The sequence below is a fragment of the Mizuhopecten yessoensis genome, unplaced genomic scaffold (genome assembly GCF_002113885.1).
Source record: "Mizuhopecten yessoensis strain PY_sf001 unplaced genomic scaffold, ASM211388v2 scaffold716017, whole genome shotgun sequence".
NCBI lineage: Eukaryota > Metazoa > Mollusca > Bivalvia > Pectinida > Pectinidae > Mizuhopecten > Mizuhopecten yessoensis.
The window spans coordinates 47,176-63,176 of NW_018479906.1; the positions used below are offsets into that span (position 1 = coordinate 47,176).

The 16,001-nt window shown below is 35.4% G+C and overlaps 1 protein-coding gene across 2 annotated transcripts in view; it reads right to left on the reverse strand.

Moving 5' to 3' along the window:
• Nucleotides 1–3,244: 3,244 nt before the first annotated feature.
• LOC110441528 (phosphatidylinositol 4-phosphate 3-kinase C2 domain-containing subunit beta-like) overlaps nucleotides 3,245–16,001 on the reverse strand; it is a 54,463-nt gene continuing 41,706 nt past the window's right edge. For both annotated transcript variants that reach the window (XM_021484703.1, XM_021484704.1), the window contains exons 27-36: nucleotides 14,947–15,103; nucleotides 13,591–13,697; nucleotides 13,057–13,182; nucleotides 12,416–12,491; nucleotides 11,487–11,623; nucleotides 8,687–8,792; nucleotides 8,249–8,336; nucleotides 7,067–7,176; nucleotides 5,718–5,840; nucleotides 3,245–4,601 (exon numbers count right to left, since the gene is read on the reverse strand). In XM_021484703.1, coding sequence (XP_021340378.1) covers nucleotides 4,404–4,601; nucleotides 5,718–5,840; nucleotides 7,067–7,176; nucleotides 8,249–8,336; nucleotides 8,687–8,792; nucleotides 11,487–11,623; nucleotides 12,416–12,491; nucleotides 13,057–13,182; nucleotides 13,591–13,697; nucleotides 14,947–15,103 — 1,228 coding nt within the window. In that variant the 3' untranslated portion in view covers nucleotides 3,245–4,403. The remainder of the gene's footprint in view (nucleotides 4,602–5,717; nucleotides 5,841–7,066; nucleotides 7,177–8,248; nucleotides 8,337–8,686; nucleotides 8,793–11,486; nucleotides 11,624–12,415; nucleotides 12,492–13,056; nucleotides 13,183–13,590; nucleotides 13,698–14,946; nucleotides 15,104–16,001) is intronic.

Below are 16,001 nucleotides of genomic sequence, written 5' to 3' on the forward strand. Positions count from 1 at the left end.
AACAAAAGTAGCTTAGACCATTGATAATTTAACTCCATGGTCAGTTATCTATTTCCCACAGCACTAATATTTAAAAAACATTTGTGAATTCGGGTAGGAATACAGGTAGGAATTCATGTAGGAATAATTCCATTCCCTTTACAGTTGTAAGAAGGGCTATCATAGCTTGGTATACCTGTATAGTGTGAGTCATTAATTGCTTTAGAACTTCAGTAAAACACTACTATCATATGATATGTCTGTAGATGTTATCATCAGATATCCCTGTAGAAGTTATCTTTGAAAACCAAGGGCTTTGCTCTCCTGTTAACCTATCCACTCTGCGTCCTTGGAATGTGTCATGACAAAATAACAGACTCAAGGTTAGCAATTAGACTAGACATCCTAAGACATCCAAAGACAGACCTATCACAATGCTGATGAACAGCGCTGTCTTGGAGATTACCAAAGGGATTTACCCGTGCAGCATTTCACTGAGATCACAGGTATATAGGACTAGTCAGCTGGCATCGTCTGTAAGAGCGCAGAGAACATGAATGGGATTTTAGGAGTGAACTCTTGAATTTTGAATATGCTGTATATGCTGTTTATATGCTGTATATGCTGTTTGTATGCTGTATATGCTGTTTATATGCTGTATATGCTGTTTATATGCTGTATATGCTGTTTGTATGCTGTATATGCTGTTTATATGCTGTATATGCTGTTTATATGCTGTATATGCTGTTTGTATGCTGTATATGCTGTTTATATGCTGTATATGCTGTTTATATGCTGTATATGCTGTTTGTATGCTGTATATGCTGTTTATATGCTGTATATGCTGTTTATATGCTGTATATGCTGTTTGTATGCTGTATATGCTGTTTATATGCTGTATATGTTAAATCCCTAAACAACCTTTCAGTAACTTAAAAATTCTACCCCAGGTAAATACATCCATTATGCAGACATGGTTAATTTACTAGATGAACAACTGTAAAATAATTGTATAAAGACAGGGTAGCAGAGACAATTAGTATTGGTACCATTGTTTAGATACTTAAACAAAGCACAGGTGATGGTGACAGCTTTCTTAGCCCTGAAATCTGACTTTATTGCAATTATGATCTATTGCAGAATGTCTAAAAATTATAATCAGGTAAAATTATTGATTATATTGTCTCCAAAAATGAATTTTGGTGTTGGTGCGCTGTTATGAATACATACAAACAAAATCTAACACTTGTATACATCTAATATGTCTTGAACAAGCAACAAATAACTACCTAGTAAAAAAATAAACAATAATTACATCAATGCCTGGTTAGCTTAACAAAGACGTCACAAAATATTTCCATCAAGTATATGTTTAAAAATATTAAATTCATAAACAAAAACTGTATCCATAGAGAATCAAATGATCACCTACAGACAGAAAAACAAAAAACATTTTTTTAAACATTTCTGAAAAATTGAATTTTGAATTGTTTTGTTTCAAATTTGTTAAGCTTATCAGGCTGTGAAGAACAAGTTCCTGGTTATCTATTGCAATGGAGATAATTATATTATACAATAACAATATCTAATTTACATAGGGGAACATTTAACAGTATTTCCCCATCATATGATAACAACTCCATCAGCATAATAATGGATGACTATGTTTACAAATGTAAAATGTACAAATAATTGGATGGGTCAAATAATATATCACGTTATAATGGATATCACTGAAAGATGTGCATATGTCAATATGGAAAGAATAAACAAAAAATATTGCTGGTACACATATTGATCATGCTGAAATTGGCACATATAGAATGAGGAAGAAAAACTGGACACATGTATAACGTAAATGTCTGTTCAGGAAAAAAGGACATCATAGGATAAAGTCATCAGGATCCTAAAAACATTCTGACCTGACTGGTGGAGGGTATTTACAAATAAAACGTTCGAATTTTACTGTAATAGTATATTTACAACAACGCAAAGCTTTTCAAGCAATCCATAGTCCTCACCAGTCTATGGATGTAGCGATTATGTTATTGTTGTCAAGACTTTCCTAACAAGAAATAAAACATCCTGAAATTGGTGAGCGACACTACGCAACTCTAGATACAGAAGCATAACAAGTTTAGTGGAAGTAAGTGTAATAGTGCAGGATTAATGATCCAGAAAAACAAAAAATTAACAAAAGGAGATAATTCTGTATTTATGGGGCACAAAATCCTTTTTTAGTATTCATCACTCTGCCGTTGCAAGATAATGCAGTTAACAAAATTTAAGCCTGTTCTCAAGTTTGAGAAAGCACTAGTAAGTTTGACCAAGGAGTGGATGTCGCTGTCAAAGTGTCAACCCACAAATCATCTCTTTACTGTTTAAATCTGACTTTATTAATCCATCCTCCCAAGTGGCAACAGTTCTATAGTGGGGCAACAGTTCTTGTGCCAAGAATTTAAGTATGTTTTCATTCTGTCCTTACTTTCCCTTTTCAACTGTTTTTGACACTAGTTTTGTGGTATTAAATAACTTCAACAAAATACTTCAAAATATTGTGGTATCATAAAAAAACCAAAAAAACAGTAAACACTAATTATACAATGACAACCTTTAAATGCAGCGGTCAGTTTATATCTTAACTGGTCACAGTAAAGGTATGTAAACACACAACGTGATTGTGAGGATTACAAAGGGATCTGTTTACACAGGTTTATGAATATTCCGAGTTATTTATAAACATGTATATTTTACACCAGGACAGTTCAGCAGCTGACGATTAATTCTTACTTTATAAACTGATATAACATGTATACACAGACGTTCATGTGGTCCACAAGAAAAAATATCTGACAGTAAACTACAATGGCAAATCTATGAAAAATGTACATGATGAGATGTTTGTGTTTAATGTTGTCTCAGCAGTGATTCTAGCACTAAAGTATTCTCTGTAACAATATAATTAATGTAACAAAATATAAACAATTTATCTCTTAAAAAGAGGCCCAGAGGGCCTGTATCATTCACCTGGAAATGTTAGCAAAATTGAAGTTAAAATAGCCAGATGTTGCCAGAAATTAAGTCCCCTTCACCCAAGGATGCTTTAGACAAAATATGGACAAAATCCTGTCATTCCTACAGAAGAAGGATTTTAGAGCTATTTTTCTATTTTCCCTATTTGACCCCGCCCCTCTGCCCCCAGGGAGTCCAAACCCACCATTTAAACAAAGTTGATTTCCCTTCCCCATAGGATGCTACTGTTCAAATTTGGTCAAAGACATTCATCCCAACAGAAGAAGAAGGATATTAAAGCTATTCCTCTATATCCCTTATTGGGCCTCGCCTCTCTGCCCCAAGGGAAGACAGACCCCCCGTTTATACAAAATTGGTAACCCTTCTCCAAAGGGTGCTTCTGCCAAATATTGGACAAAATCCTGTCATTCCTACAGAAGAAGAAGGATTTTGAAGAATTTGCTATGTTTCCCCTTTTGGGCCCCTCCCCTCTGCCCCCAGAAGGGCCTCACCCACTGTTTATAGAAAATTTAGTCCCCTTGGCCCAATGATGCTCCAGACCAAATTTAGTCAAAAACGACGGACGGATGACGCTGCGGTATGGCAAAGCTTCGGACCAGGTGAGCTAAAAATAATTGCCAAAGTTTTACTATAAAGATGACTTTTTCCACTTGGTTCTATTTTTCAAGATTTTTGCAGGAGAATTTTTTTTAAACCAAAATTTCAACCAATGAAATAAAAAGCAATTTAATCCATTTTTACTTCAGAACATTGTGCCATGTCACTTCATCTCAAATCCGCAAAATACAGATCCCATAAAAAATTGACACTTAAGCAAATCTGCTAAAATTAGACACCACAAATAAAAGACTTTTACAGTATTTTTTAAAATAACAAATTCTTGACATCATACTCAGTAAACTGTGTCAATATTTATATACAAAATGTACATTTTTAGACTAGAGATGAAATAAAATATTATTACCAATAATTTATAAAGATTATGACATTTACGCTAATGTAAAGATTTCAAACGACCATACACCATACATAGTGTTATAAAAATCAATATCTAACTTTTGTAGAATTCTGTTATTGGTTTCATAAGGTTGGCAACCTCTATTCCACACTAAAATCAAGCAGGAATCTGCTATACAGTTTGAATTCACATTGGCAACAGAGTCCATTTGTTTTCCTTTTTCATATAAGAAACATGACACACATTTTGTGGAGAAGTCTTAATGCCAGTTAGTACAAGGCTCTCTGCATTTGTGTCGAGGAGTTTGAGTCCAGTACCTGTTGTTATTCTACTTCATGCCAGTGCGGAGGTATCGGTGATCTGTATGTTCCGCTATTTCTACTTCATGCCAGTGTGAAGGAATCGGTGATCTGTATGTTCCGCTATTTCTACTTTATGCCAGTGTGGAGGAATCGGTGATCTGTATGTTGTGGAGTTGAAACCAGTTGACGGTCTCTGTGGTTAGGTTTTGGCTACGTAACTTGATGTAGATTGCCCCCAGACAACTGTTCTCCTTCATAATATCATGGTCCCATACGCTCACTTGTAATGTCCTGTGTTGAAGATCTGACAATGCCATTTTGTACTCAATCTACAAATACATGATACATTTAAATTTCAGTATTTGTTGTACACAGCAAAATGCTCAATATAAATCTGCTTTGTGTGAATTCTTGCTTACAACAAAGTGAGATCTTTGTCCCCAGTAACAAATTGTTATGAACATCAAATTCTATAACCATTTCAAGTACATGTAGCCATATAGAAACAGATTACTTAAAGGTCCCCTAAAATAATTCTAAACAAAGTTTACTGTATCAATTTATTAATTATGATATCCTAAGTATTTTCCGGTATATATGTGTAAAATCATAGACATTTGACCATAAATACAACTTAAACTTCATATAAAATGTCATTTCTTAACATTCAATGTTGTAATAAAAGAGCTAGACTTGTTGTAAACATTATCGTACTTTTCAGCTTCAATGTTTATAACATGTCTAGCGCATTCATATAATCACATAATGTTATTAAATGTAAATTTTCTTTAAAAAGATATTATCTTTAAGGTAAAGAGTACCACTGCAAAATTTAAAATCTCAAAGAAAACTCTCACTTCACAGCTGTTTATTCAACTTGGAGTTTTCCCATATACTTAACTCATTTACCCCTGAAGACACATTTGAACTCTTCCAATTCAAAGGTTGGAATAATTCATTATGAAATTTCAGGGGTGAATGAGTTAAGTTTTTCTTGCTTAGAGTTACAGTCCTAGCAAGGAAACATTGCTATTTGTGTATGATCCATAGTTGACAGATTCCAAGTTCAACACCTGAATTTCTGTTTTTTCTTAGTATTTCTTTTTTTTCAATATTCAAATTTTGAACTTAAACTGTAAATCAGTAGAGTGCATTGAAAGACGTATTTTACAAACAAAATATCTGCAGAGATTGACTTTTATATTTTATATTAATGCCTCCATGGTAATAATATTTTTAGAGCACTCTATATCTTAATAACTGTGTCAAGTCCTCAATGCAATTCTGGTTAACCTCCAGAAATTAAAGTGTTAAATAAACAGATTTAGCTTCTGGGTGAGCAGATACCAATAATTGGACAAGAAATATGTGCAGCAATTTCATGACTGTCTCATTTAATCGTATAAGTGGGTGGATGAAATATATACATTTATAAGAAATCTTACCACTTCATTATAGGTTGGGTGTGTTGACGACTTGACTATCTTTGTTTTCTGTTTTGTTTGCTTTTCTGGGTCAGGAAGTACGTAGGTTTTCACATAGGGACTCGGCGGCACGGGAGTACCAGGCTGGAGAGAAAGTAAGTATAAAATTACCATAGGGACTCGGCGGCACAGGAGTACCAGGCTGGAGAGAAAGTAAGTATAAAATGATATTGGGTCTAATTGTCTTAGTTCTTTCCATTCACCACAGGACTAAATTAATCAACCAGAGATGGTATCAAAGCCGTTACACATGTTCTATGTTCCAGTATGGAGCTGATTGGCATTCATACTAGCATAACCACCAACAATTCTCTTTGATCCATTTATATATTTTATTTTAAATAAATCTAGCAACCTATAGTAGAAAAGTTTCTTTAATTATTACCTTGTACTGTGTGCATATTATCAAATGATTTGTCCAAAGTTATACAATGTATACAATGCCTTTTGAAGCAGACTGACAAACACATTGTCAAAGTTAACAATAGTACCACAGGGGCAGAATATTAAATATTTGTCAATTGTCAAGCACAGATTTCATTCAACTTTAAACTTAGCCTTTGTCTTGGTATAATATGAATAACGACCCAGTTTCATCAGAATCTGGGCATACAGTTAACATCAATATAATGCCTCTCACTTTACTGGCCGACTCTTTTACTGCCAACATATTCCACTGTCCCATTTTTTCTTGTTTTCTTAACGATTCCTTAATATGTTTCCATCAGGTTATCGCAAAACCCCTTTATAATGCCAACATTTCTCTTTACAAATGCTGGCAGTATAACGAGGTTTCGTTATTTGATTAAGTTAATGTGTAGAAAAACTGAAACAATTATTTAAGAAACTTAATGTGAGAAAAATCAAAGTTTTGCTGGGGTCTTTTTCTTGAAAACTCTTCAATACACTGGACAGACAAACCAGATTTCACAAGTGATTACAGTGATATGGGTTATATCTAATGAATTAAAATTATTTACATTAGAAAATGCCTGTTAAACATTGATATACCCTCACTCCCTCTTGGAGGAAATGGAATCAAAACCATTATCTATAGAAATTCAGCAAAGTTGAAATTACAGGGCACAGTGACCTACATTTCAAATAACAGTGTAGTACTCTTCGCTACATCTCCATATATGAAGTTTGATGATTGCTGGGTTTGTCCTATTAGAGTTATAGAATACAAAGTGTAAACAAGCTAGTGTATGTACATAAGGACAGACAAACCAAGGGACAAACAGACATGAAATCCTCTAATACCCCTCCACTATGTGGCAGGGGCATAAACACATCAGATGATGACTGACCAGGTTCCTGGCATGCATGATGTTGACCATGAGGGATTCCTTTGAATACAGAAGGGACAGCTTGAGCTGGCCAAACTGGTTCGGATGCTGGATAAGCTGAACAGGATTTACTGGAACATAAAGTGTACGTATGGGTCAGGTAGTCCCAAGTTTCGTTAGTGGAACAAATTGTTAACACAAATTTTCAAGTGTAATCTTTTGAGAAATACATGCACATTTACAAAATTTGTGTGTGTTTTACTGTATGTGGTCTTCAGATTTCCTTTTCAATCCTTTACCTAAAATTTATTATGATTTCATTTTTTTTTTAAATATACAAAAAGTAAGCATTAGTAGGTCATTGATCATATTTCCTTAAAATCTTTATGCTGTAAAATTTTGTATAAAACAACCCAAAGTATAGAAATAATTTTGTTTCAATGGTAATATTGTAAAGCACAGCCTATAAATGTCTTAACAAGGCTGAGAATAGTGTTTCAATTAATAGACACTTTAATAATATTTGAACTACCAAATGGTTACATCATATTTGCATGGCTTGAATGTTGGATTGGACAAATCAATCTCTGGAATATTTTAAATACTTAGCTTCCATCAAATGGACTAGTTTAATAATTAAGAAATTGAAAGTGAGCCATAGTCATTCACCTGAATAAAACTAACCCAACCATCATTAAGCTGCAGGTTAAAAGTCATGACTTTTGGCATTATGGTTCTTAAGAGTAAGGTGTTTTAAATAATACAGTCATTATGCCATAGCATAAGTTCACAGGCATTTCTTGTGAGGGTAGCTTATTAATTTATTATGTACCCGAGCAAAAGCAAGACAAGTTAGTGATAGTTTGTAAACAGCATACCTCTCAACCTACTACTTATATACATGTATGGCAGCATATCGCTATCCTACAGGTAACAGAAAACACAGAAATTGTTTTATAAATATCTTTATAAACTTTTCCTTTCTTTATACCTCTGTTTGTTTGCTTCCCTTTTTATTTATCTCCCATGATGTAAAATACAAAGCCTTGTTACCTTACTGATTTTGGAAGTAGTTTTACTGGAGACAGATTATTTAGACTATAGTATGGCAGTATCTACCAATGTTTATCAGAGGGAAACAAAATACACTGATCAGGCCTCAGGGTTCAATGATCAGCAGTGTATAGGAAGCCACAATCTTACCTCTCCTCTTCTGTGTGTCCAGTTTCTCAATCTGTGATTCCTGTTCGTCTCGCAGTAGTGTGTGGAAGAACGTGTATACCAGATCACTCTGAAAGTAAGGATTGGGGAAAAATATATATTTGATTAATTTAACTTTCTTCCTATACAAAGTTTTTTTTTTCAAATTTGTTTAAATACTTCAGTGCTGGCTGTAAACAAATATGTTAAGTGTTTTAATACTATGGTATTGGCTGTCAGCTATAACACTTGAAATACTTCATACAAATATAGACACTTCAATAACTCCCTAAACATATCTTACTATTCCATTTACTCTATAAAACATGTCTGAATATTCCAGTTAATCCACAGAATAAATCCAAACACTTCCGTTACACAATGAAACATCACACTATGAAACTGATCAAAATACTTTACAAATTTAACAGTACAACATACCTCTTTTATCTCTGCAGTTTTCTGCCAAAGTTCAGCAAGAAATTTTTCTATCTCTGGCTTCCTGGACTCGGCTACTGACTTGACTTGTGACCGACCAATGACCAATCTAGAAAATGAAAATGATATGAAAATCTAAAAAAGGCAAACAATATATTCTGAATCTTTTGAAAAATATCTTACTCATGGTATGTTAAGGTTCAACAAGCCCCCTAAAAGATGACGTAGTCAACTAAAATTCCAACCCCCTGGTAAGTCATGTTCAAAGACCTCAATTACAAATCGGAACTCACATATGTTATTTGTATATATTGAACTTGTACATTGGCCATACAAAAAATACACAGCCAGGTTAACGTACTCAAAAAAAGGCATTAAGGCTGCATGATGTTTTCATAAAAATACCTCACTGGACTTATAACATGTCACTCTCTTTTGCAACCCAACGGAATGCTGGGAAATGACCCATAATCTTAAGTTTATTTATATACCTAGGTCATGCAGAGCTTTATTTCTCTTCTACTAGCTGTTGAGAGGAATTCTGACCACAAATAAAGATAGATGTTGCCATGCGAAACCACATAAATCATAATAAAATCTCCTGGTTATACATTTTAGCAAATTTTAAATAAGAAAACAATGGCTAAGTAACCTTGATTGATAAATGAACTTTAGATGATGTGCCATTTGATAACATTATGTGATTATATGAATGCACTAGACATGTTATAAACATTGAAGCTGAAAAGTACGATAATGTTTATAACAAATCTAGCTCTTTTATTACAACATTGAATGTTAAGAAAGGACATTTTATATGAAGTTTAAGTTGTATTTATGGTCAAATGTCTATGATTTTACACATATATACCGGTAAAATATGTTACACGGACGTTTTACTATGATTTTTGTACATTCCCACAGCAACAATCACCTTCTTGTGAGGCTTGTATGCATCACCACACATAGTTAAAGAGAAATAAAGCCCCGCATGACCTAGGTATATAAATGATCTTCAAATAACATGTCATTTCGTAACATTAAGTTGGGTCACTTAGGAGATTGACATGTTATAAATCTGGTGAGCAACTTTTATCATAACATCAGCCTTAACGTCGTATTTTTGACTTTGTTGACCTGGTTATATACCTTTTTAATAGCTCATGTACAAGTTCAATGTATTTAAATTACATATATATACATTTATTCCGATTTGTGATAGAATATTTGAATATGACTTGCCATGGGGTTGAAATTTAGGGTGACTATTAACTCTTTTAGGGGGCTTGTTGAACCTTAAGTTAAAAATGCTGAAAATGTAAAAATGTGTTTTACACCAAGACATGAGGAGTTTTAAACTAATGTTTATTTCACTATAGGAAACATTTGTGGACTCTGGTAGACAAAAAGATCCTGTAAGAACAATCTTTAACTGTGTGTTTACTCCGTGTAAGACGGTGTTAAGTTTTAAAGCGAGTGGGACTTTATCAATCGAAAACTTATTGAATAAACAAACTCTATACGGAGAGCACCTGTATGTTACCCAAACACACACTGCCATATATGTGTAGTTACTAGCTTTTTATTGGGGGAGGGGGGGGGGNCTCCCATGAATGCTTTTGATCAAATATGATTGATATCCAGTGCATAGTTCTACAGAAGAAGTTGTTTGTAGCAATATAGCCAAATTGCCCCCTTTTGGCCCCGCCCCTCAGCCCCCTAGGGGGTCAGCCCCACCATTTGTACAATATTGAATCTCCACTACCTAGGGATGCTTCCAGTCAAATATGGTTGATATCCATTTCTTAGTTCCAGAGAAGAAGTCGCTTAAATCAATATATCCAAATTGACCCTTTTGGCCCTGCCCCTCAGCCCCACCATTTGTACAATTTTGAATTCCCACCACCTAGGGATGCTTCCAGTCAAATTTAGTTGAATTCCAATCAGTGGTTAAGAAGAAGAAGTCGTTTAAAGAAATTGTTGACGTACGGACGTACGGAAAATGGACGCCACGGTATGGCATAAGCTCAACTTGGTCCTTCGGACCAGCTTGAGCTAAAAATCAAATATTTTGATATTTGGTTTAATTTTTGAATTTTCTCCTTTTTTGCCCTCCGTGATGAGTGCGAATTAAATAATGAAGTGAATGTTAGTATACAGCATGATATACAAAGTAATGTGAGGGGCGATATAAACTTAGGGCCTAACATGATTGTATGGGTGAAGGGCGAAAGTTTGACAAAGGTGAAAGTTTCCCGGTGTACAGTATCTAAACACATAGGACTGCAAAACTGTATATACAAAGTACATGTATTGTATTGTATACAAATTACAGAAAAGGTTTTAATACCTATTGTTACTTCATATTTCTCTTATCCTGGACAGGTGTATCCCCACTTTTACCGGTGTGAGATTTCCTTGTCTCACCCTAGGGTTCAGACGGGGGGATTCCCCTATTCATAACAATGGTATGACGTCACTTCAACAATACAATGACGTCACGTCAACAATCCATCAACATCACGTCAACCCTGAATTTTAGCATGTAACGTTATCATTACATTGTATATATGATACACAATGGATGAACAGGGTAAGAGAAAAAGAATCATTCACAACCTTGTGGGCGAGATAGGGAAATCTCAACCCTCGGGAAAGATTCTTAAGTTGCCAAACACTCGGTGAAGCCTCCTGTTAGGCAACTAAAGAATCTCCCCCCTCGGGTTGAGATTCCCCTATCTCACCCTCAAGGGGGCCAGAGATGCTATTATACCAATGTCACTGATACACAGTAACTATTTACCTGCTTGGAAGAGGTGGCCAACTGACCAATGGGAAGAGCTCTACTATACGAGTGCGGAACTCCACCAGTTCAGAATAATGTCGGAAGACATATGTAGGCAATTTTTGGCTTTCTCGTTCCACTTTGAAGATAAAAATCTGAAATAAATAAATAAAAATTTAGATAACATCTTCCATGTTATTGGTAAGTTGATATGAAAGATTTTCAATTGGAGTTTGCTGATTGGTAATTTGAATAAAAACAAAATGAGAGGGGCTCACATAGATATAGCCCCCACCTGTCCGAAGTGGTCAAATGTGACCTTTGACCCTTTAAACTTCAAAATTTATACAAGTGTAGTACTTTATAATATCACACTATGGTGTAAATATTAACTAAATTTGTCAAGGAGTTTGTGAGACATCATGTACACAAGATTGATGCTATGAAGAGATAAACAGATGGACACACAGACATAGCAATAGATATATATTTCTCCCACTCTTCACAGGTGTGTCTTCCGTTTTGGCAGGGAAAGATCAGCTTGTCACCCCCTAGGGGGAGATAGCCTCGTGCCGATTAGCACATGTTCAATTGTGACATCATTAAAATGCATCATCGGTAAGTGTGATGTCATCAAAAGTGAAAGACGATATGCATACCCCACATGGCAGACTACTGTCGGTGGAGCTGTGACTGAAATCATAGGATGGGAGAAAAATAATCATCCCCTACCTTGAGGGTGTAACAGAGAAATCTCCAACCCTCGGGGTGATTTTTTAGTTGTCTAACCCTCGGCAGAGCCTCAGATTAGACAACCAAAAACATCACCCCTTGTGTTGGAGATTTCTTATCACACCCTCAAGGTAGGGGGAGATTCCATTAATCCCTCTCTACCTAAGTGAGGGATATAGCTACAACTTCTAAATTAAAGACTAGAGTTGACTTACATAGTGTTTATCTGGCTCATAACGTTTCTGGTAGCTGTGTAGTGATACATGTTTCAATTTACCATCCGTGTTGGCACTGGAAAAAATTATCAAAAATGTAAGTACATTCCTTTATGACATAAATAAAATGACTTCAAACAAAGAATCTATATATAGAATACAGTTGGATAAGTTAGATTTTTGCATTAATATACCTGGTTCATGTACATGAATGTGAGTGTATACGTAATGTGCTATTGTTGTGGGAGTTTTTAATAAAAAAAAAATGGTAATTATTGATAGTTTCTGTTATATTTATTGCGAACACATACAGTATTGCCAATTGCAATTGGAGGCAAAATATAACAAATGAATGAGAGAAATGTGATAATGATTGTAAGTTGTCTGAGAGGAAGCTTGTGTACTGGAACTGATCCCTCCAGACAGTCCATGTATAGTTGTAATATATCTAGGCAATAAACTAATAAACTAAATAAAATAATATTTGGAAGGAAAATACTCCCCTACACTACAAAGTATCAGTAAATGTTAAACTCTAATTATAGAAAGTTAATCACATTTCCTGTAGGTCTTTGGACTCCCCTGCACTACAAAGTATCATTAAATGTTAAACTCTAATTATAGAAAGTTGATCACATTACCTGTAGGTCTTTGGTACAAAGGACAGTAGTGCTCCTTCCTGATGACTAGAGAACTTAAGCTGGGCCAGGTTGTGGATGAAGAAGTTGATCGGTGTAAACACAGACTTCAGACTGTCCTCTATCATCCTGTCAGAGAAACAGATGTGAAACATACAATTATCGTATCAAAATTCCTCAAAAAAAGGAATAAAGAAGTCAGTACAAAGAAGCATTTGTCCACTCCTGAAGAATTAGAAAACAATTCCAACACAGTAAACAGCTACTGATGTAGAACAGTAGAACTTGCTTATTTGCATATAACCAATTAAATTGTTTTCTAATTTGAATATTTTTTTCTGACTTAGCTCCAATGTACAAATGCTGGATGCGTCTGAAACCGCCACACCAAATATCAGCGTCCTAGTACAAATCCTTAAGGTTTATATATTAATGAACTTTTGCGCCAAAAGGTTCACCTGACATAGCAAAGGTGATTATTGAAGAAGGGGTGACTCAAAAGTGGCCTATTTGTCCGACTGGTATTGTCTAGTTTACCTTGTGAATATAGCAGAAGCTTGAGCGTCGGTCAGTTTGGGTAGTAGAGCTTTCTGGATATACAGGGCGGCATTCTCACTAACTCCAGGAATACCTGCTCTCGTCATCTGGAATTCAGATACAAGTTCAGCATCACACACCAATAACTAAGATGTTTTAAACTGGCATCTTCTTATATTAATAGAACTTACAAGTAGAAAAATAACCTCAATTTGAAACAAGATGATTACACATACACAAAGAAGAAAAGTTTGTAAAACATACAAACAGGGCTTTTCCAGGTTTAATGGAAATAGAGCTAAACAAAAGTGAATGAAGCCGAAGATATAGGTCACAGTGACCAACAGTCAAGCAGAAGATATAGGTCACAAAGACCTGCAGTGAAGCCGAAGATATAGGTCACAGTGACCAACAGTCAAGCCGAAGATATAGGTCACAGTGACCAACAGTCAAGCAGAAGAGATAGGTCACAGTGACCAACAGTCAAGCAGAAGATATAGGTCACAGTGACCTACATTTGACAGAAGGGTGTACATGTAGTACTCCTCAAGATGTAACCACATATGATTGTTAGACTTATTGATGATATCTACTGGAGGGTGATAGTAGACAGGTTTTTATTGATGATATCTACTGGAAGGTGATAGTAGACAGGTTTTTATNGTTTTTATGTATGATATCTACTGGAGGGTGATAGAAGACAGGTTTTTATGTATGATATCTACTGGAGGGTGATAGTAGACGTGTTTTTATTGATGATATCTACGGGAGGGTGATAGTAGACGTGTTTTTATTGATGATATCTACTGGAGGGTGATAGTAGACGTGTTTTTATTGATGATATCTACGGGAGGGTGATAGTAGACGTGTTTTTATTGATGATATCTACTGGAGGGTGATAGTAGACAGGTTTTTATTGATGATATCTACTGGAGGGTGATAGTAGACAGGTTTTTATTGATGATATCTACTGGAGGGTGATAGTAGACAGGTTTTTATTGATGATATCTACTGGAGGGTGATAGTAGACAGGTTTTTATTGATGATATCTACTGGAGGGTGATAGCAGACAGGTTTTTATTGATGATATCTACTGGAGGGTGATAGCAGACAGGTTTTTATTGATGATATCTACTGGAGGGTGATAGTAGACAGGTTTTTATTGATGATATCTACTGGAGGGTGATAGTAGACAGGTTTTTATTGATGATATCTACTGGAGGGTGATAGCAGACAGGTTTTTATTGATGATATCTACTGGAGGGTGATAGCAGACAGGTTTTTATTGATGATATCTACTGGAGGGTGATAGTAGACAGGTTTTTATGTATGATGTTACTAGAGGTCATAAGTTACCAGGGCAAACAGGTTCAGGAAAAGGTTTGCGTTTTTCCTGAGGATGTTGAAGGCTTGGCAACACTGGTCAATGAAGTTCTGGAAGCGGTCACTTCTCTTCTCACCATTGTTTATCACAAAGGCCATGTCAGAGGTCAAAACAAATGGCACACGATCTCTGGAAAGTACAAATCAATATATAGATTACGACGTGTTTTTATATGACGTGCAAGGATTTACCGATACCCAACATCGTAAGAGCTACAGTTTAGTCCATCTTGCAATCAAAACAAACAGTACACAATCAGTGGCAGTATAATTTACTGACAGCAAGCTCTGCTATACTTCCTATCGGTCAGTATTTACAGAGTTACAGTAACTTTATAATTAAGTCACTGTCACAATTCAGTTTGCTGTAGTACATTGTATTTGTTTGATCTATATGAGGGGTAATACAAACATACTGTGTTGGACTTGTATAGCTTTAACGTGAGCATTATGGTGGGTAGTGTTATGTCATCAAAATTATTCTCTGTATAAAGAGTGCTAGATTTGTAGTGTTACTTGATCAGATATATTTTGTTTTAACTAATTTGTATGTTTTTTATAATAATAACAAGAGGCCCAGAGGGCCTGTATAGCTCACCTGGATATCTAAGCAGTCATGGAAAAATATTCTCCAAATGAGATCCAAGGGAATATGCCAGACCCCACGGCCAATCCTTGTAGCATATCTGTATTTGATTTTTTATGCCCAGCAATTTTATGTATGGTTATGGGGTGGGGATCTCAACTGTTTCCAAGCTGTGACTCAGAAACTAGGTCCCTAAGGTTGTGGCCAGACCCCAGGATCAATTCTAATATCATGACTGCATTTGTCTCTTTTTGCCCAGCATTTGTATATATAGTTTTGGGTTGGGGATCTCAACCGTTTCAAAGTTATGACCCAGGGGTTAAGTCTCCAAGGGTGGGGCCAACCGCTAGGGCCATCCTGGAAGCAAATGTGCATTCCTCTCTTTATACTCAGCAATTGTATATATGGTTATATGGTGGGGATCTCAACCATTTCCAAGTAA